The sequence below is a fragment of the Dipodomys spectabilis genome, unplaced genomic scaffold, assembly GCF_019054845.1.
Source record: "Dipodomys spectabilis isolate Male_0828 unplaced genomic scaffold, ASM1905484v1 ptg000125l, whole genome shotgun sequence".
In the NCBI taxonomy this organism is placed as follows: Eukaryota; Metazoa; Chordata; class Mammalia; order Rodentia; family Heteromyidae; genus Dipodomys; species Dipodomys spectabilis.
The window spans coordinates 23,551,890-23,572,309 of NW_024870802.1; the positions used below are offsets into that span (position 1 = coordinate 23,551,890).

The 20,420-nt window shown below is 36.7% G+C and overlaps 1 protein-coding gene across 3 annotated transcripts in view; it reads right to left on the minus strand.

Moving 5' to 3' along the window:
- Nucleotides 1-20,420, minus strand: part of A1cf (APOBEC1 complementation factor) — a 61,697-nt gene that overhangs the window by 10,621 nt on the left and 30,656 nt on the right. Inside the window, exons 3-9 of one of the 3 annotated variants that reach the window (XM_042689516.1) lie at nt 19,948-20,082; nt 17,654-17,784; nt 14,042-14,280; nt 12,100-12,264; nt 7,427-7,524; nt 2,124-2,397; nt 139-320 (exon numbers count right to left, since the gene is read on the minus strand). In XM_042689516.1, coding sequence (XP_042545450.1) covers nt 139-320; nt 2,124-2,397; nt 7,427-7,524; nt 12,100-12,264; nt 14,042-14,280; nt 17,654-17,784; nt 19,948-20,082 — 1,224 coding nt within the window. Of the gene's footprint in view, nt 1-138; nt 345-2,123; nt 2,398-7,426; nt 7,525-12,099; nt 12,265-14,041; nt 14,281-17,653; nt 17,785-19,943; nt 20,083-20,420 lie in introns of those variants that run through there. The other 2 variants (XM_042689515.1, XM_042689517.1) reach the window with 2 other exon arrangements.

The window sequence follows — 20,420 nt, forward strand, 5'->3', positions numbered from 1 at the left end:
AGAGCTGATTAGCCACTTTATCTATTAACAAAACAAGATCAAACAGCAGTCTAAGTAAATATCAAGTCAATGGTTGAGAGATGAAGGATAGTCATTGGCTCAACTTACAGCACCTATCTTTGGAAAGCTATTACTTACTTGGGGAGCAAGTTTAATTCCTGGGGGTTTTAAAGTGACAGGATTCATTGGAGTGAGCTCCATTCCAGGTAAGAGGTCATAGAGTTTGTCTTCTCTCTTGTCTCCTTTGACCTGGTATCCACGCCCCAGGCCTGTGTATGCCAAATAGCCACGGCCGCCCAGTCCTCTCACTCCCGCAGCCCCTACAGGTACATTCATGTAAATTTCTAGGAATGTAAGAAGGCATTAAACTGAATCAAACCACCAGGAAATCACCCTGAATCTTACTGTAATGGAAAAGTTAGCCCATGTCACATTGATTACTGTCCTGAGTAGAAAAGTCTAGGATTCTAATGTAATGAAACTCAGCAGAAAGTAAGGCTCACCATAGGTGCATCTTTCTTTTAAGGAAACAATCTGTGGAAGAGAGCAACACCATCAAACCTATTTATAAGGACAGAGAGAGAAATTTGACAACATATCTCTCCAGTTAAACTTCGGTTCATATTTTACTCTAAATGAATAAAGGTTGGGAATACACATATTGACCCACCCCAGCATAATAGGGATACTTGTGTGGCAATCAGTCTTGCATAGAGACTGCCACTGACCAGAAAATCAAAAATGAAGTCTTAACTTCTCCAATTATTCTACCACTCATGACTTACCAACATTTAGAAAGCATGTTTTAAGGTTCACCGCCCTCTTTTATATTGTCAATGTGAGGCTTACATTTCCATTGTGTTTCATACATAGATTCCTTTTGATTTGTGTTTTGCCATATAACTATTTTGATTTCCTATTTGTAGCAAAAAGAGATAAAAATTAAATCAATTACCCTTTATCCATGAATATTATTGATTTTTTCTTGTTATATGCATATTATTATTATAATTTCTTTTAGAGTTTTTTTCCTTTTTCTACATCACAACTGGTTGACAATTTATATTAAATAAATAGATTGGTTAATGGCATATTTTAGAGATATATTAATAATGGTTCAATAATAGAAATGATCATATATGTAAGTGGTTGTGAGGGAAATCGTGATGATTTCTTGCACATTTGGCAGGAATGATTGTATTCTGAGTATAGGATTTTCAAGGCTATTGAGGAATAGAAATCCTATGAGGGTAAATTCAGTTCTCCTGAAAAATAAAAAGCACAGTGAGATCATTCTTTCCACAGTCATCTGAATGTGACTCTCTTTCTGCTTCAAAGTGAAACTCAACAGTAGATTTAAATACATTGTTTGTTGATATTGTCCAGATTGTTGTTATATTTGGAAAATAGGATTAGGATCCTGATAACATCAGGGACATTCTAGAACAACCACACTGAAGGACACTATTAGGCAGAGACAAACTATGTTTTTAGAAATAAAAATATGATCCTTATCTTTATACTGCTTAAAGTAACTGGGCTTGGAAAACTGCATGGATACTGAAAATTTTTGTAGGAAGGAGAAAGAGCAGAAAAAGTGGACACCTTTTTGGGGAAAGTCAGATAAGAATGTTTCATGTTAGATTATGTTGATGGTCATTTGTGACTTTTATGTACAGCTGTTACAGAGACATTATTGAATGTTTATGTGCATTAAAATATTGTTACAATTTGAAATAGTTGGTTTCCATTAGCCCATATTACTCTCCCTTTTGACAAGTTGTGTCAAGAATAATGTATTACTGCAAGATAGTCATCTAATAATTAGGAAGAAGCTAATGATCATAGAACTCAGCGTTAGCTTGTACAAATCTTATGGGTCTATGCAAAAATCAAATTATAGGCTCATTTGCTTATGTTCTAACCAGCTTTTTTCAACAACCAGTTGTAAAGTGAAAAAAGGAGCTTCCTGTGGAGTGAGAGCTATGGATATATTTGATTTTCAGTATATAATTTTCTAGTCTTTTTCTCCCAGCACACCCATGTAATGTGTCTAAAACTACCACACTATAAATCATTTGGGATCTTGACATCATTCTTAGGGAAGAGCTGACTAGTGTTACCTCTAACAGAAGGGGCTCGGATTATGGTCCTATTGTTGAGATGGCCTTTGTTGGCTGGAAAATGAAGACTGGGAATTGCTGCATAGGCCTGGGGGGCATAGAAGACAGGTGCTCCAAGGTAGGTTGTGGTAGGATCATAAACATGGCCCAAAGAGTACGTGTATTCTCCTTGCAGCATGGTGCCCCTTCCACCAGTGCCTCTGGTATATCTAACATAACTGTCCTTGTCTACTGGTTTGGCTAGGGTCACTTCAATGGGGGAACCATCCAGCACCTGTCATAGAGAGCAAGAAAAAAGACACAAGAGTACATTTAGATACTTCAGTTGGGCTGAGACCTAGTCACCTGTCTGTGTCAGACTATTTGCTGAATATTTACTGACCTTCAGTGATTAAGTTCTTATCTCTTCTTAGGTTGATGTTTGTATATTGGTTGAATTTTCTTTGTGTGGTTGTGTTGGTGAGTTGCACAAGATGCCCACAGGTTTGACAATGACATATTGATTACTAACCTCCGGTATATTTGTTATGAATTTATAATCTATGTCTAATTACTGCTTTCTATTCCATATATTTAAAATTATGCAGTTATAGAATGACAAGAAATTGTACGAACATTATGGGTGGAATATAAATTCCACTGCATAGTGCAATAAAATGAAAATGAAGGAAAACAATACTAGAGATCTTTCAATGTTTAACATCATGTCTTAATAGTCCAATCAGGTTTTTCCAGCTGACATGCAGCTAAGTGTCCTGCTTATTAATGCAGCTACACAGTAGTTAAATTTTCACTGAGAAAGAAGAGATGCCTAGGTAGGGCTTTACTCATGGAAGAAATTTATGAAGCTATTACATTGTTTTCTCTAGGTATTTCTGCAGCAAACTTTTAATCTGCTGAGCAGTCAGGAACTAAGTGGAATAGAGTGGGAGCTGAATTGAGGAGTCTCATTTCAATCACTAATTTAAGATATATCCTTAAGGATTATTAGAGTAGATTTCTCTGACCAAAGTTTGTGAAATTTCAACTGTGGGTGCAATCAAAGATAACAGCTGTGAGATCTATCTTTATGGGCAGTGAACTCCTTTACTCTGTCTGCCTACACAAGAAACAAAAATGGTTCACAACAAATTCTTGACAAATTGACGTATTATCTCATGAAAAAGACAGTATTGCCAAGTACTGATGGTTTGTACATTCAATCCTAGCTACTCAGAGGCTGAGACTTGCCAACCCAGGCAGAAAACTCATGAGACTGTTTCCAATTGACCGTTTCCAAATGCTTGTCTAGAGGCATGGCTCTAGTGGTAGAGCACTAGTTGTGAACAAGAAAACCAAGCAAGAATACAAGCAAGAATACAAGGACCTGAAAGAAACATAGGTCCCAGGGTTTCCCTTATTTGCAATAACTAGTAGATGTCTGAGACAAGCAGAAAAGGTCAGATAAGTTGATGTTAGGCGAAATGAACCCCAAGATAAGGACTCTAATATTTTTTCTTTCTTGCTATTGTTTCTAACATATTTATAAGATATTTCTTTGTTGCTTGTATGTCCCTCCCCCACAGTATAACCCCTGTTTTCACTGTATTTGCTGTTGGTATCATTTGTGGAGGGGAAGGGAAAAAACAAATTGTTTAAGTAGGGATATAGGTGGACCCATTGCAACAATGAGATGTACAAGACATTATGTTGAAAAACGAATGTTACAACTTTGGCGCTGGGGGAGTGGCAGGGGGAAAGATGGGAAGGGATAGTATGGGGAAACAAAGGAGGAGGAAACAATGGTTGATAAGAAATGTACTCATTACCTTGCTCATATAACCCCTCTGTACAGTATTTTCACAGTTAAAAAAAAGATTTAAAAAAAAGAATACAAGGACCTGATTTCAAGCCCTAATACTAGAAAAAAAGTGTTGATAGAATATGTGGTTTCCTCTGACTATAAATAAGAATAAGATAGCCACTTACTTTTATATACAGAAAATAATGTAAAGTGTTCTTCTAAAAAATCCCCTTCACAACAATAGCTATCACCATCATGAGTACTTCAGTGGTTTTTGGATTATTGAAGAATACTGGACAAAGCTGTGTTTATAGTCATACTTACTATTCCAGATAGCTTCTGTGACAATTTGTTCCTAGTTTCATGCAACCACCTTAATCTGTGAGTGTGTGTGAGTGCGTGCGTGTGTATGCGTGCGTACCCACAATGGTCCTGGGGCTTGAACTCAGAGCCTGGGTGCTGTCCCTGAACTTCTTTTGCTCAAGGCTAGTGCTCTACTATTTGAACCACAGCTCCACTTCTGTCTTTATTTTTGAGTAGCTTATTGGCAATTAGAGACTCATGGACTTTACTGCCTGGGCTGCCTCAAACTATAGTCCTCAGATCTGAGCCTTCTGAATAGCTAGGATTATAGTGATGAGCCACTGATGCCCAGTCTACTTTACTTGTTATCAGGAAACAGTGTCATACATGGCAAATAGAGTCACACTAAGAAATAGACAGAATCCAGTTGATACTCAATACTCCTCTATAGATACTGACAAAATGAGAAGGGACTTAGAACATTGAAGGAAGGAGTGACCTTAGCTATAATAGATTATATATCTTTACCCTTGTTTTTGAGGAAAATGAGCACCTCAAATAGGTCTCTGTTGATGAGGATATGTTTTGAATGAAATGTTTCTTTATTGTAAAACCAGACTTATTATTGTAATAAGTTATGTTCTGTTTTCCTCTGCCCTCTCCAATAGCATTTAATACCACTATTATATTTTGTTATTTAGTTTAGAATTTCAAGAGCTATGACACTATCTTGTTAATTTATAGAGCTTATTAACCCAGCAAGATTTATTTCCCATCCAAGACATTCACAAATACTTGTAGAATTACTGAATAATCATGTGTAAAACTCAATTCATATACCTCTCCAAATATGATTCTGACTTCTGTAACATCCTTCTACATGGAAGAACTTACAATGACCTCTCTTCCTCAATTTCATCTCCAATCAGTTCCTGGGTCCTTTTGATTTCATTCTTCCACAGTTCTGTGTAAAGTTCTCATCTACATTCCATTACTACTATATGCAAGCTCTTCTTTTTTTTACCATTCTGTTAACCATAATAGCTTTACTACCTCTCCCACTCAATAAAACTATGTTCATTTCTAGAAATTGTAAATACAATTATTTCCTTACCTTACCAAAACACTTCAGTCTTTCCTTGTCTGATAAATTACATATAAATATCTCAAGGCACGCTAAGATGCCTTGATAGGTCCTTGGGAAACATTTTATTTTCCCATACCATATTATACTTGAATAAAACATTCAATATATATTTGTAAGTAATATTAAATATATTTAACTACATAGTATATGCAAACATTGCTCCAAAAATATCTAGCTGCAAAATGATATGAATACTTTTCTACTGTTAATAAGTCTAACATAATTATTCAGCCTTTAATTTATAATTGCTGTGTCTTCTCAGCAATCATCATAGATACTCAGGAATGTTTCCAAATAGAGAAAAAGCTAATTTGCAATAACACTTTTATGATACTAAGTATAATAATCAATGAAGAAGAAACAGTGCTTTGTTCCATCAGCACATATTTAAATATAAATTTGTTTTTGCTTTGCAGTTTTCTGTTTGCATTTCAGAGTCAATACCCCCACCCCTTCCAGGAATTAAATATTTTGAAGACCCTGAAGGAGCACCTATCATCCAGGCTCCACTGTATCTGAAAGATCTTGCCTCTCCTCTGCTCTAATTGGGTGTTATAAGTAGGCTCTTCTTTAGGACTCCAGGACCTTCAACATTAATGTTGGATTTGGGTAATGTAGAACCCTAGCAGGAGGCTGATAAGACTGTGAGTCTGGGGATACTTATTCTCTTGGCTCCCTTTCTTAAGAGTTCACCTTAGGCTGGCCATATCCCTTCATAGACAAGATCAGACACATTTAAGGTGGTATGACTGCATGTCACCATTCCTTTCCAAGAGACCTCCTCTTCCCCATTCTGCCCTCTTTTAGGATTTCTACTACTATTATTCTTTTTCCCCTTGTTCCTTTAATTCAGAATACTGTGAGCCCCAGGTTCTTCAGACCTCTTTTGATCCCACTTTTCCCCAATCAACACTTCTGTAACTTATTCTTTTGACATTTGTTTTCTGTTGGGACCCTAACCCAAGCAAGCACAAATGGGTAAAAACAGGCCTTGCCACTCAGTTGACTATTCTTCAATTTTGTCTTGCTCTTCCCAAGTTCTCTGCTTCTGAGATTGACTCTCTTATTCATATTTTTTCTTTGAAGTGACCAATGTCTTAACATGCCTTGTAGGATGTCTTCTAATATTCATGACAATTTTTTGCTGCCTGATGACCAGCTTCTTCTTTTGAACTTTTATTAATTTTTAATGTCTTATTGATGCTTACTTGACTTTGCATACGTATTTGAGTTCTTACTTTATTGTTCCACAATACTTTCAGCTCTTTGACAAGTATCTTTGGTTTGGTTCTTTTAGTATCTCAGAACTTATTAGCAGATAAATGGTCTGCAGAAGGTTTTTGGTGTTTGTTGGATAGATGTACATATTATGTTGGTTCCCAAGACAAACTGGAAGGATTTAGAAGCTTGTTTTCCCCCAACTGTATTCTTGAAAAGGAAAGAAATTCTAAGCCTTGCACAGGTGAAAGATCCAATTCTGAGTTCAGAATGATATCTTCTATGATCATTGGCCTTTAAAATACCATATTACCAAGTGTAGGTATGAAAGAATATTGGGATTTGGGGTGAAAAAATCATGTCCCATCCTCTCTTTAAAAAAATTGATGACCAGTAACTTTTCCATATCAGAAAGAAGTTGGAGGTGTTTCCCATAATTTCTCTATTGTGTATCTTTAAATGATTGCAGCAGCCATCACAGATAGGGGACAGGTGAGATAAAGTCATAGGACTTGTCCCTCTCTCTTTCTCTCTCTCTCTCTTTCTGGTCAGTCATGGGGCTTGAACTCTGGGCCTGGGTGCTGTCCCTCAGCTCTTAAGCTCAAGGCAAGCACGCTACCACTTGAGGCACAGCACCACTTCTGGTTTTCTGGTGGTTAATTGGAAATAAGAGTCTCATGGACTTTCCTGCCTGGGCTGGCTTTGAATTGTGATCCTCAGATCTCATCCTCCTGAGTAGCTAGGATTACAGGCATGAGCCAGCAACACCCGGCTTGGGACTTTTCTTTTGAATAGAAGTTCCACAGAAAAATTGGATAGAATCTGTACTTTTTTCCCTTTCTCATATGTTACCTTTCCATTTAAAGCTTTCATAGCTTCAACGGCATCTTCTCTGTTACTGAAGTGTACAAAAGCATAATCTCGGATTTTCTTCACTCTTTCCACAGAACCTGTAAACAGAGTGTAAGCAGCCCTGTTAGGAAAACTGAAATGTCCCTGAAAAAGATGTAGTTCGCTTCCAAGAGTGTATGTATCCTACCATCAAGGTTTAAGTTTTTACATATTTAACAGAAGATTGTTACTAATGTTCAAATAATGGTTACAGTCTGATTGATCCTAATTAGTTATGGATTTAGTTCAATTTTTGTTTAATTAATTTATTCTGATGTAGATATTAGAAGGCTGTATTTGTCACACTATAAGGGATATTTGTAGTTCATGAGCTAGGATCTAAAATCAGATATCCTATATCATTATTTAATACTCTTTAAATTAAGAGACATAAAGTTGCTTCTAGCAGAACATTTGAGATCTAAGACCATTTCCTCCCATACTATCATATCTAAAGATTGGAAAAAATGGAGATCTTTATTAATTCTACGTTGGGGAAAGTTTTAATACAAAATTATTTACACACATGTATAAGCATTGTGCGTATACATGTCATTTATATCACCAGTGAAGTGGTATATCAACCTAATGGCCGATTTTACAGGAATAATTAAATCTGGCATATTTATATTGATATCAAGAAATTTTTTAAGAGAGCAGAATAGACCTATGTGTACTTACTTGGAAGAACACTTTTGTTTCTTTTAAAAAGTTATAAAATAATAAGAGGGTAGAAGTTACGTTTTAGAAATCTTCACCCTTCTTATGTATGCACAAATACAGATCTACTCAAAATGGACTAAACTAGACAGACAGAAACCAAACTTTTAATGAGGAAGGGATTCATAAATAGAGAGGAAAAGTGGGGAGAATGAAGGGAGGGTATTACATTTTAATTGGTATTTTTCAAATATTTTACAAGTTTATCTATATTATTGTGTAAAAAAGCCCCCCAGCCTATTTTTATATAAAGGACACATTGTATCATATTGATGGTAAAACAAAAAATGAACAATTAAACAAATAGGATTGTACCAAGATGGTGTCTTCTACAGATGTTTTTGTTTATTCAATTAAAAAAATAGATCTTTTCTGACTGTGTATAGTGGTTCATGCTTGTTATTCTAGCTATTTGGGATGCAGACATCTCAAGGACTGTGCCTCAAAGCCAGTCTAGGTCAAAAGTTCTTGATCTCATCTCAATTTTTAAAAGAGTTGATGCATTGGTTCATCCTTTGTCAGCAATTCTCACAAGACACTGTTGGAAATGAACTTTACAAATTGTGGGGTTGGAGTTGGGGGGGGGAGGAAAGTAGGAGAAAAACAAGGGAGGCAGTAACAATGTTCAACAGGAAATATACTTATTTCCTTACTTATGTAACTGTAACCCCTCTGAATATTATGAAATTAAATTTTTTAAAAAGCTGAGCATGGTAGCATGTGCCTGTCATTTCAGCTGTTCCCGGAGGTATAAAGTAAGAGAATCACAATCCAGGCCTTCCTGGACAAGAAAGATGGGAGTCTAGCTGAAAAATAACTCATACAAAAAGTAATTTTCAGTGCCTACGTGGTAGAATGCTTGCTTAGCAAGTACAAGGATCTGAGTTTAACCTCAGTAGAATAAAAAAATAAATAAAAATAAAAACTAGAAACAAGTGAAAGCTTAACCATCAGTCAAGCCTGTTAATGATCTTCTATGAGGCTACACTAACATGAGTGTCTCTTGAACGGCCAGATTCTCTTCTCTTCCTCCTAGTTTCCAGAGAAAGCTTGGGATAAGACAATTATGCTAAGGAAAATAATATTGAGAGAGAATCCATTCTCTATCAATGTTCAGTTCTTCTTTTAGATTCAAGGTTGCAAAGGTAATTAGAGTGTCTAGTCTACTACATGGGTCAATGACTATGAATTACTTTCTTTGAAGTAAAGTTGACCTATACTCTAAGCATAATTTTAAAAGACTGGGATTGTTCTTTTTATTCTCCATTAGCATTCAGCCCTTGACTTCATATTCTAGAGAGTAAAATTATCTGGTTAAACTGAGAAAATTAGTAAAGGTATTTGAGACCATAAAGATTGGGACATACAATTAACGGAATTTCCAGTGGTCTTTATTTTCTTTGGTGATAGGTGGGGTGGTGACTGTGGCTTAACTCCTTGGCTCATCTTGGTAATTGAGCAGTAAGAGGTCAATTAGGATGTATTTCAATTCCATTCTCCATGTGGCTCTGCTGGTATCTTATATCTTAGCTTCCTGAGAATGGAGGTTTGCTTCAGTGACATCTACCCCCTTCACTCAGTTCCTGTTTACTGTGCTGGACACAGGCCATTTAGAACTGGGAAGGGGCGAGGTATTTGCATTCAATTCACCCCAACTTCCAGCATTCACATGCATTACTGGTGTTTTAGATGGTGATGAATTTAGGTATTCTGAAATGCTGATTTCAGATATTGAAAACCATCCTTCATTATTGAATTATAGTGTTCAGGTATACCTGCTTTTGGCAAACTGAATATGTTAAAATTTAGCCCCATAAAACATTGAAACTAGAGAGTATGAGCTTGTGTCATAAAAGCTGGCACTCTTTCCAGCATGCACTGTGAAACTGCTCATTGAAATGCCAGACACACAGTGATGCCATGAATCATTTGCAGACTCTGTATTAGCCCTGATGAGCTTTCGGTATGGCACTGTTGATATGTTGGAGCCAGTGTATTGCACTAAAATGTCAGGGAAGGCAAAGTCTTATAGCTGTTAGGTGGATCTTTGTAAAGAGAAAAATGACACCCTTATGAGTTGTCTAAAGGCCAGCTTATTAACCCAGAGTTGGAACAGACAATATGTATGAGTGTGTGAGGTGAATATTCGCAGTGATTTAACATGGTAGCACTGTGACTGGTATATATCTATAGCCTAGCTAGTCTGTTAGGAGCCTGAAAAATTCTTAGTTTTGAAAAGATATTATCGCAATGGTAAACTTAGGCTGTCTGGATGTATTCTATGACACGTAAGTCCCACCAGCTGCTCTGGCATAAAAGAGGATCCATTCTCCAAAAGTTTGGGAAGTGAGACAACTTATATCTCTTCCTAGAGACTTTGCAAACATATTAGATTAAAAACTCCAAGTCCCACAATTTAAAAAGTCCACTTAATTTTGCAAAGCCTGGTATTTATGAGCTTATTTAACCAGAGACCATTTTATCAGTACTAGTCACTAACAGTTTCTAAAGTTTATGTTGTAAGTTGGTTTTCAAAAATTCTGATTTGGACAGTGTTTCCTAAACTGATAACTTCTCTCAGTGTTGTGTCTTTTTTTTTTTTTTTTTTACATTTTTTTATTATGAAAATACCGTACAGAGAAGTTACAATTACATGGGCAAGGTAATGAGTACATTTCTTATCAAGCATTGTTGCTTCCTCCTTTGTTTCCCCTTCCTGTCCCTTCCCATAGCCCACTTCCCCCACCAATACCTCCCCTCCCCAGCCAAAGTTGTAAAGTTCATTTTTCCACGTAACGACTTGTACATCTCATTGTTGCAATGGGTCCACCTGTATCCCTATTTAAACGATTTGTTTTTTCCCTTCCTCTCCACAAATTATACCAACATCAAATACAGAGAAAGCAGGGGTTATATCGTGGGGGAGGGACATACAAAGCAACAAAGAAATCATCTTATAAATATTTAGAAACAATCACATGAAAGTAAAAAAAAACATTTGAATACTTATCTTGGGGTTCATTTCACCTACCATCAACATATCTGACCTTTTCTGCTTGTCTCAGACATATACAAGCAGAAAAGGTCAGATACATTGTATCTTGATAAGAAGGGAACAGAGTCAGTTTTATGACTTGGAATTAAAACTAAAAAGTATTGACATGATGGATAACAATTAATTATCCCCTTTCATCTTCTGCCTATTCCTTTCTTTTTTTCTTCATCCAGATAAGTTCCTTAGGATTTTTACGTCCTTACTTATGTACCTAAAAGCCACATATATATTCCTTAGCATGGTTCTCACTTGGGGAAAATTTTGGACAAGTCTGGAGGTAGTTTTGGTCATTACATCTTGGAGATTATTACTGGTATTTACTGGGAAGGGAAGTTGGAGGCTACTGATTAATGTGTACTAAATATACTGCACAGATCACTATCACTAAGAATGGTCCATCCCAAAATGGCATTAGTGCTGAGATTCAGGTGGATAGGTGTATAGTGATAATGGGGTTTGGACAGACATTCTACTACTTGAGCTCTGACCCTCATCCTGTGTTAGAACCATAGAAATAGCCAAGCATCTACTGATGTAATAAATATGTATTGATTATTTATCTACCTGGGCCTTCAGAAGTATAGGACTGAGGAGATTATAAGAGGAAAGAGAATTCAGGGAATTCATAGTTTAGTAGAGAATATGTATTCATTGAATATCTTCGCCATTAAATGTAAAATTATAGTAGCATTTAATGCTGTAGAAATATTTTCAAAATAGTTGAAGTAGTCTGCATTTTGTTATGAGAAGGGGAGACATAGAAGCTATTCTTTTGACAGGTATAGAAAAATTATCTGAGTCATACATAAGTGCTTTGAAAGTACATTTTGAACAAAAAGACCTTATATGAGAGTTCTACCTGGTTTAATATTGTTGAATTCCTTTTCAATCATTTCTTCAGAGGTAGACAGCATAAGATTTCTTACATACAGGATTTTCACTGAAGACATTGTATCCTCATCGACTTCCACTTCTGGTTCAGCCCAGTCTACTGCAATAGGATGTCCCCATAACTGAATTCTTCCTGTTGACAGTGATCACAAGAATAATAAATTATTTAGAAATAAGGACATCCTCATCTTAGTATTAATGGACTTTTAAATTGAACCAACCTTTAAGATCTTGAACGAATAAGACCATTAAAAAAGGTTGTTATTGATTTTAAGACATACAAATAAATATGAGTTGGCTAGTAGGTAGTTCTGTGTGACTAGTGGCTTATTAAAATGATTGAGAATGAAAGGAAGTAGGATGTGGTTTGAAATGGAACAGAAACGAACCAGAAGCGAGCATATTTGACTCTTAGGATAGCGTTTAGGGTAAATGTGGTTGGTTAAGGTGAAACAGAGTCTGAGTTCACAAAACATTAAAAGGGGCTAGGACATGTGCCTGCTGCTCTAAGAATTGATGTCATATAAGCCAGAAAGTAACCAAGGAGATCTACAGAAAATAGTACCAGGGCAAGAGTTATTGCATCTTAGGCATCTCTAGTTTTTGTTGCCATTTTGTTTTACATGACTTTTCCATATCTTTCATGAAAAAAGTTAATTCCAAAATGACCAAGTGTTTAATCTATCATTATCATTCTTCATTTTTCTCCCTTCCTGCCCCCCAGTGTGTGTGTGTGTGTGTGTGTGTGTGTGTGTGTGTGTGTGTCTTTTTCTTTCTTTCTTTTTTTTTTTTTTTTGGTTGGTTGTGGGGCTTGAACTCTGGACCTGGGCGCTGTCCCTCTGATCTCAAGGCTAGCGTTCTACAACTTGAACCACAGTGCTACTTCCAGTTTTCTGGTGGTTAATTGGAGATAAGAGTCTCATGGTCTTTCCTGTCTGGGGTGGCTTTGAATTGTGATCCTCAGATCTCGGCCTCTTGAGTAGCTAGGATTACAGTGCAGTACCTGTCTGTCTTTTTCTTTTATAAGATTATGGTGGCCCAGGCTGACATGAAGCTTCCATTTGTCCAGCTTCCGCCCCAAGTTCTAGGCATGGACCATTATGTCTTGATAATTTTTTATTCTTGAATTTCTCTTATTTTAATAAGAATTCATGTGAACATGTAACTTTGTATAGTTTTTCTGAATATTCTCAAATGATCTGGGTATCTTGAAACATTTTTTTTCCCCCAGTATCTTGCTGAAATCTTAAACACAGGAAATGATAGCTGTTGACTACCTGTGGTGGGAGAATTCAACTAAGGTACACTTTTTTGAAGAACTTAATTTTTTAAAATTATCTTTAAGTGACTGTACAAAGAAGTTCCTATTCTACTAAACAGTACGAATACAAAGTGTCTGATAACATTGTCACCCATCACTCCTAACCTACCCCTTCTCTCACTTTTCTTCTTTTTTTGAAGAAGAAGAACTTTTAATTCTTTTGAATAGAAAATTATTAGACACTAAGGAGCCATAATAACTTGGTTCACTTAATTTTCACTGAAGTCATGTCTCACGGGCAGGTTAATTATGTCCACATTGTAATATATCCTTTTTCTAACAAGCCTGATCACATTTGATATGCACACATACCATGACTGGTGCACTTAATTTTTAGAAGGTCCTTTACTTTGGGTCCACTATCTATGGCTATAACCATCTCCAGTGAAGGTGAATCACCCACGCAAGAGATGTTTCTAAACCAAGTCTGTGAAATCTCCCGAGTATGAGATAATTAAGAGAGAGGAAGAGAGTTTAAAAGTCACCGGAAGTGAAGACCAATGTGGGGGAACAGGACCAGTCAGCACTTGTTTCCTGTGGCAGGCGGGATGGAGTGGCGGGGTCTGGTGAGTGGGCCAGGGCAGCTCACCTGGCAGCAGCTTTCTCCTGGCCATGGCAGCGGCCCTGTGACTCTCATACTCCACAAAGGCGAAGCCCCGATTTTTGGTCTTATCTGCAGCGCTCGGGTAGACAATGACGTCCACAACACCTTCGGTGACCTTTTTCATCTCTGCTAGGATTTCCTCTCTCTTTTTGGTTTTGGGGATTCCCCCAACAAACAATCGGCAGTTGTCGACACTGGCACAGACCCCCAACAGACGCCCATTTCTGCCATAAAAATAAAACCAAATAAATAAATAAAGAGCAGGCCAACAACAACAACAAAACCCCGAAGTGGTGAGAATCCTACTCTATCTTGGCCAAAGGTCTAGAAGTGACATTGAGGAGAATTTTCGGGTGATTGTTCTTCATGGGGGGGGGAGGGGGTTAAAAGCAATTGGGAGGAGGAGGGTTTCAAAGCATTGTGTGGAGTTTGGCTTCTTAGCTATGTTATTATCACCTCTGTATTTGTTAAAGGAGCTATATGATATGCAGCCGAGCAGGACCTGCACTCTTTAGGATAGCTATGGATTAGGCTAGATATGGACATCTTCACCACTGCCTGATGGGCTCATAGCACTGTGTCTGCCACTCCAGCCTAGATTCCTCATGTCCCCTCCCTGGCTGTGCGGAAATGAGTGCTCATACACACAGCCCTTTGTCCTGGAATAGACATGCTTTCTCTTTTGAGCCACAGAGAGGAGCATTGCAGTGGGTAAGATAGCCTTGGCCTCCACCTTACACATAAAGTACTTGAGGCTCCAAGAAAGTGAATTGACTCCCTTAAGAATTTACACACTCTAAGGGAGAGACTGGCCTCCATGGTCTGTCCCTGTTTCTTTCAGTGAGCAGAAGTGGTTGATTAGTACCCAAGGTAAGGGCTACCTTCCTTGGCAGAGAATGGATTAAACTACTCCTATGTGGACGTGGCAAAAAGTGTCAGAAATCTTAAATGTGTATGATGTGGGACTGAGAATACTCCTACTGGGAATGTGTCCTAAGTAAGAAGGGGTGAGCATCAGTCTTTATGTATATCAGTAATAATGTGTTGTTTAAAATAGCTCGCCAAATTGGACTTGAGCAGTACTTCATAATCAGGAACTGCTCTGATGCATCTCTAATGAGAAGCTTTAGCCTTATGACTGGATATTCTCTCACTAGATAATGTAGTATATGTATCATCTTTATTTCTTGCCAATTGAATGCCAGTAATTATCCAATCAAGTCATCAAAAATTGCCCTTCACTTTCTAAATATCTCTTATGATGGAGAGTTTTGCACCTGGCTAAGAATACCAGCTAAGCAAAGGATAGGAATTCCTGCCACAGAATGCTTTGCTGGCCTTAAAAATAGTAATATCTATTGGCTAAAATGACAGTTCACAATATGCTGCTCATGTTTTTTTTTTTTTTAAAAGAGTATTAAAACAGAGAGAAAATATGGAAAGACAATAAAATGCTAACTTAGTGGTTATCTTTAGGCACTGGGGTGAAGGAAGAATGGTTTCAACTTTCATTACTTAGTGCTTTTTGATATTTTCCACATGACATGTATTAGGCCATATAGGTTTTTGTAATAACATGGTGTTATTAAAAACAGGTAAGGTATCCTTAACAGAGGCAACCCATTTGTCATGAATAAAAGCTTTTAGCCAGGTGAGTGGGAGACTGGTCTGCTGTCTTGGGAACGATGGCTCTTGATTGTATGCCAGGCATTCTGACCAGGTTGGGCCACTGTCCTACTTGTCTCATTTCCTATGTTTTCCTGGAGAACCAAGAGCCTTGTATCCAGTCTATGACAAGTCTACCTCAGTCTGGTGACATTGCCGATAGAATATGTTTTTCGGGAGAGGTAATAGGTGATACAGCTATCTTCCAGTTGTTTGGTTTTTAGAAATTTGCCTTCAAACTTGGATAAACGAACTCACAGTCCAACAAAACAAATGCAAAGAAACTGACCCTGAGTTCAAGCTCCTGGACTGGTATATACACACATACACACATACACACCAACACACACATACGTGCACACACACACACACACACACACACACACTAACACACACTCACACATTCACATACTCATACAAAAGCAAAAATATTTACCTAAAAAAGACTAAAATCCTCTCATAATATATTTACTTAAAACTCATAATTCTGATAGCTAAAAGACTGGTCTAGTATGAGTTACTGGAAAGGGGAGGATAAAATGTCTATTTCCTATTTTTAAATGCATGTGGTTTGTTAGGATTCTTTCCCAGAATTACATGGAGATAAAAAGCCATCTCTCCAAAGCTGAGGGCATGACTTTAATGTGTCTAGAAGCCAGGCATTTAGATGATGTTCAGTGAATATTTGATGAGGAGGAAGATGATGTGATAATCATGAGCCTTTTTGGATTGAAGTCTCATCCATCCCCTGAGAAATGGTAGCTGAGAGCAAATTGAAGGTTATTACCTTCTCTGCAAGAAAGGTTTTCTCTCTGGCAGGATTGACCCAAGATAACATAAAAATCTATGAGATTGCCTCTGGGGTCTCTATTTGACTATTTCATATTCCATTGATCTCGCTTCCTAATTTGTACAATATCTTTGCTACTTTCACCTTGCTCTGTCATCCAACTAGAGCTTTGCCTGTAGTCCTGGACACTAATGCTCTCTTTCCATTTTTGTCATATTTCCCCTTCTTTTCCCTTCTCTGCCATATGATCAGTGGTTAAATTTTATAAAGGACCTGACATTTGTCAGGTGCAGAGATGTGCATTAGTTCATTTTTTTTAATAACAGCCCATGAGTTAGGTCTATTTTATCTCTGTTTTACTGATAAGACAATGCAATTAACAGTGGATGCTGTTAATGACCAGGGATCACAATAGATTGATTTTATTTTCTACACCTTCTCTATTTTAAAGTATTGACAGTTCCTACTGGGTGGCAAGGTATTAAGTAGATACAAGAAACTGGTGATTTTCAACAGAGTCAATTTCAGTTCTATATCTATTTCAACTCAAAAGCCATGTTTAGAATAGCTCTGTTAGTATGTCCAGATTTTATGAAAGACTAAAGAATAGAGAAATCTTCCAACTTTGAAATCATATGCATAGAATATTATACTCTACTCAATATAGCTTTTTGTAGTGCTTTCTAAAGCACATTGATGTTTATTATTTTGTAGGAGCTCAGAAGATCTTGTGTGATCAGGTTATGATAATAATAAAAGTGATGTTCAAAAAAGCCAAAGGATTTTTGTCCAAAAGAACCTCAGCTAGAACTTAGGTCTCCTGATTCTACTTTAATTTCCTACACACCACATACAACTCTTTTGAGTCCATGGAGGTGTGAGGGGGAGGGGACTGTCCTTTGTGTTTTCTTCAACTCTGTTCTGAAATTCAACCTTGACATCACATGGCCATACCCAATTGTTATTCCTGTGCCAAAAGAAGTGATTTGTAGAATTATAAAGAAAATGTGTGAATTACTGTATGCCTTTATTAAATGGGAGAAAAATACAGATGGGAAATTAGTTATTGTATAACTTGATAGAAAAACAGAAACAGATTAATTATCTACTTCAGTTTAATTTATGAGCTGCGTAGATCTTACCTAATTTCATAATTGTTAAGTTGCTTGATTGCATTCTTGGCTTCTTGTTTATTTGAGAATGTTACAAATGCATATCCTCTATTGTTGCCATTAAAATCCATCATCATTCTCATTTCATAAATTTTACCAATCTGTAAATAACAGAAACATTAAATTAGTATATTTATATGTTTGTACTTACAAATGGACATGGGTATACATGCATATATATATGTGTACACACACACACACACACATACATGTGTGCACATATAATAGTTTCTGAATTCTGCCTCCTGCTAGTGTTTGGCATTTGAATTCCATTAATGGTTTTCATAGTTTTATGCTAGATTTAGATTAATTATCTGACTCATGGGAGTCAGATATTTAACTCAAGTTAAATAAAGATATTACGTGCAAGTGGCATTTCAGTACAAGTTAACAGAATGTGCCTTTGACAGAGCAAATGACCTTTTGTCCTGCAATTACCTGGAGATTTGTGCAATGTCTTAGAGACCAGAAAACACATTTATCATCAAATGTACAATTTCTTACTAGATTTGTCCATGTCTTCTAAATTGGCTTTCAAAGTCTCCCTGATTTGACCTTTACTTGGTCATCCTTTATCACTGATGTTTAAAATATCAGTGTTTAAAACAAAATTCAGAAACCCTCATTTAAGACCTTGGTAAATGAACTGCTTTTACCCTGTCAAGATATCAGAATAAAAGGCTGTGTTGTTATTTTCTCAGTATAGATTGAAGGTGAATGCAGCTCAGTATCATTGACACAGGGTTAGGACCACCCTAGAAAAAGAGTATGCACTCTATCTAACTGGCTTTTGTCCTCTACTTGCTTATATTTGACTCCCTCCCATACCTAACTGTTCTTAATAATCCAGACTTGGGCTGCTGTAAGACCCTGATAGAGTCAATAGGCATGTGGGGAAAGAAAGTAGCTCTGTGCCTTAGTGTTGGCTTTTCTCGCTGCTCAGTCTTATCTTACTCTACCCGAAAAGATTCAGTGTTGGACATTTGTTTCCTCAGTGCTTATTGAGAGTTAGAGCATGTGTCATCTGTATTTTAGGCATCTCATTATGCTCATTTTTCAGGTTAAGAAAAATAAAATTCTTATAGGATTAGGTCCTTCAAGTTTGTATATATGACAAATGGAATTATATGTACAAAGTTAGTTATGATTCTGAATCCAAAGCTAATCTATAGAATGCAAACATATAAACATGTGCACATACAATTGATTTTGGCATTTAGGGGAAGAGCTGCACACTCAAATTTACTAAATTTGTCCAAGAATGTGATTGTTGTTAAAAACCACTTGATAAATTACTAAAAAAAAGAAATTTAATTTTACACTCTTCTTTTAGTTTTAACTTTAGTAAGAAAGCATAAAAATTTTGTATCATACCCAAGGAAGTGTATTTCTTGGTAATTATATAACAACATTGAGAAACTATGTCCTTAACCTTATTGACACATTGGGCTGAACAAGATTTAATAAAAATCTTGTTTGGAATCAATATGTATAGACACACATTTGAGCAATGATGAGTATACACATTATTATATTATAATTCTGAATTTCATAAAATCATACTAAAATCTCAATTTGGAGCCCGATCTTTTATTTTCCCTTCTTTTCTTCCTTCCTTGCTTCCTTCCTCCTTCCCTTCCTTCCTTCCTTCCTTCCTTCCCTCTTTTCCTTCTACCCTCCTTCCCTCCTTCCTTCCTTCCTTTCCTCCTTTCTAACTTTCTGTTTGTTTGTTTATTTATTTATTTGCATTAGGATTGAATCCAGCACCTTGTATACATTTTACCATTTTAGCTATACCCTTAGCCCTTTTGTTCTTATTTGTCTTAAGGTAAGATCTCTCTAACTTTTCCAGGGCTTTCTTTGACTTCACAATCCTGCTTAAACCTCCTGAGTTAGCTGAGATTATGTAAGTGTCCCACCATGCCTAGCTAACAATATCTTATTGTAGACAGAGTATTGTTGCACTTTTCCAGATTAACAGACATGCCAAATTTTGCCAATAGAGAGGTTGGGGGATGTGTTACAAACTTGAGAATCATTGGGAGTGATAGTTAGAGGTGTCCTGAACAGGACAAAGAGTTGAGTCAGGCAGTAATAATGAGTTGACTGAATAATGAGTCCTAAGACTTTAACTGTGTCCACAATGGAGTCCTGGCCATTGGAAGAGGAAAGAAACCATTGGTGATCAGATAGAACAAGAGTGACAGCAAAGTGAATGTTATTTTTCCCTTGGAAGAAAAAAAGAATAACAAATTTAGACTCACTTTTTCACATAATGGTATAAGTTCATCCTCAAAAAGATCTCGGGGGAGTTTTCCAATAAAAATCTCACAGCCTCTTTCTGGGGGTGCAGCATCCCAACCAGGTGGAGGGCCACCATATTTCCTCTGTCCATTTTCCTGCAATTCCAAAGCAGGGTTATGAGTAGAGAAGAAAATCATAAAATATTTAGTTTGATTTCCTTGGTTACTTTAAGAAAATCATTTTACCATAAGGAAAACCATTTTGAAAACCATTTCATGATATATTTGCCATTGACATGTAATAAAAGTGATTGATTGGAAAGTAAAAGTCTTTGATATGATTGATGACATCAAAGATTTGTTCAATTTAAGCCTCTTTAAAATTTTTTAAATGCTAGACTAATATAATGGTGCTTTAAAGATATTTTAGTGTGAGAGAATGACAGCTATCTCCTTAACAAGTTAAGGAACTGTTTTCCTATCATTATAGAAGC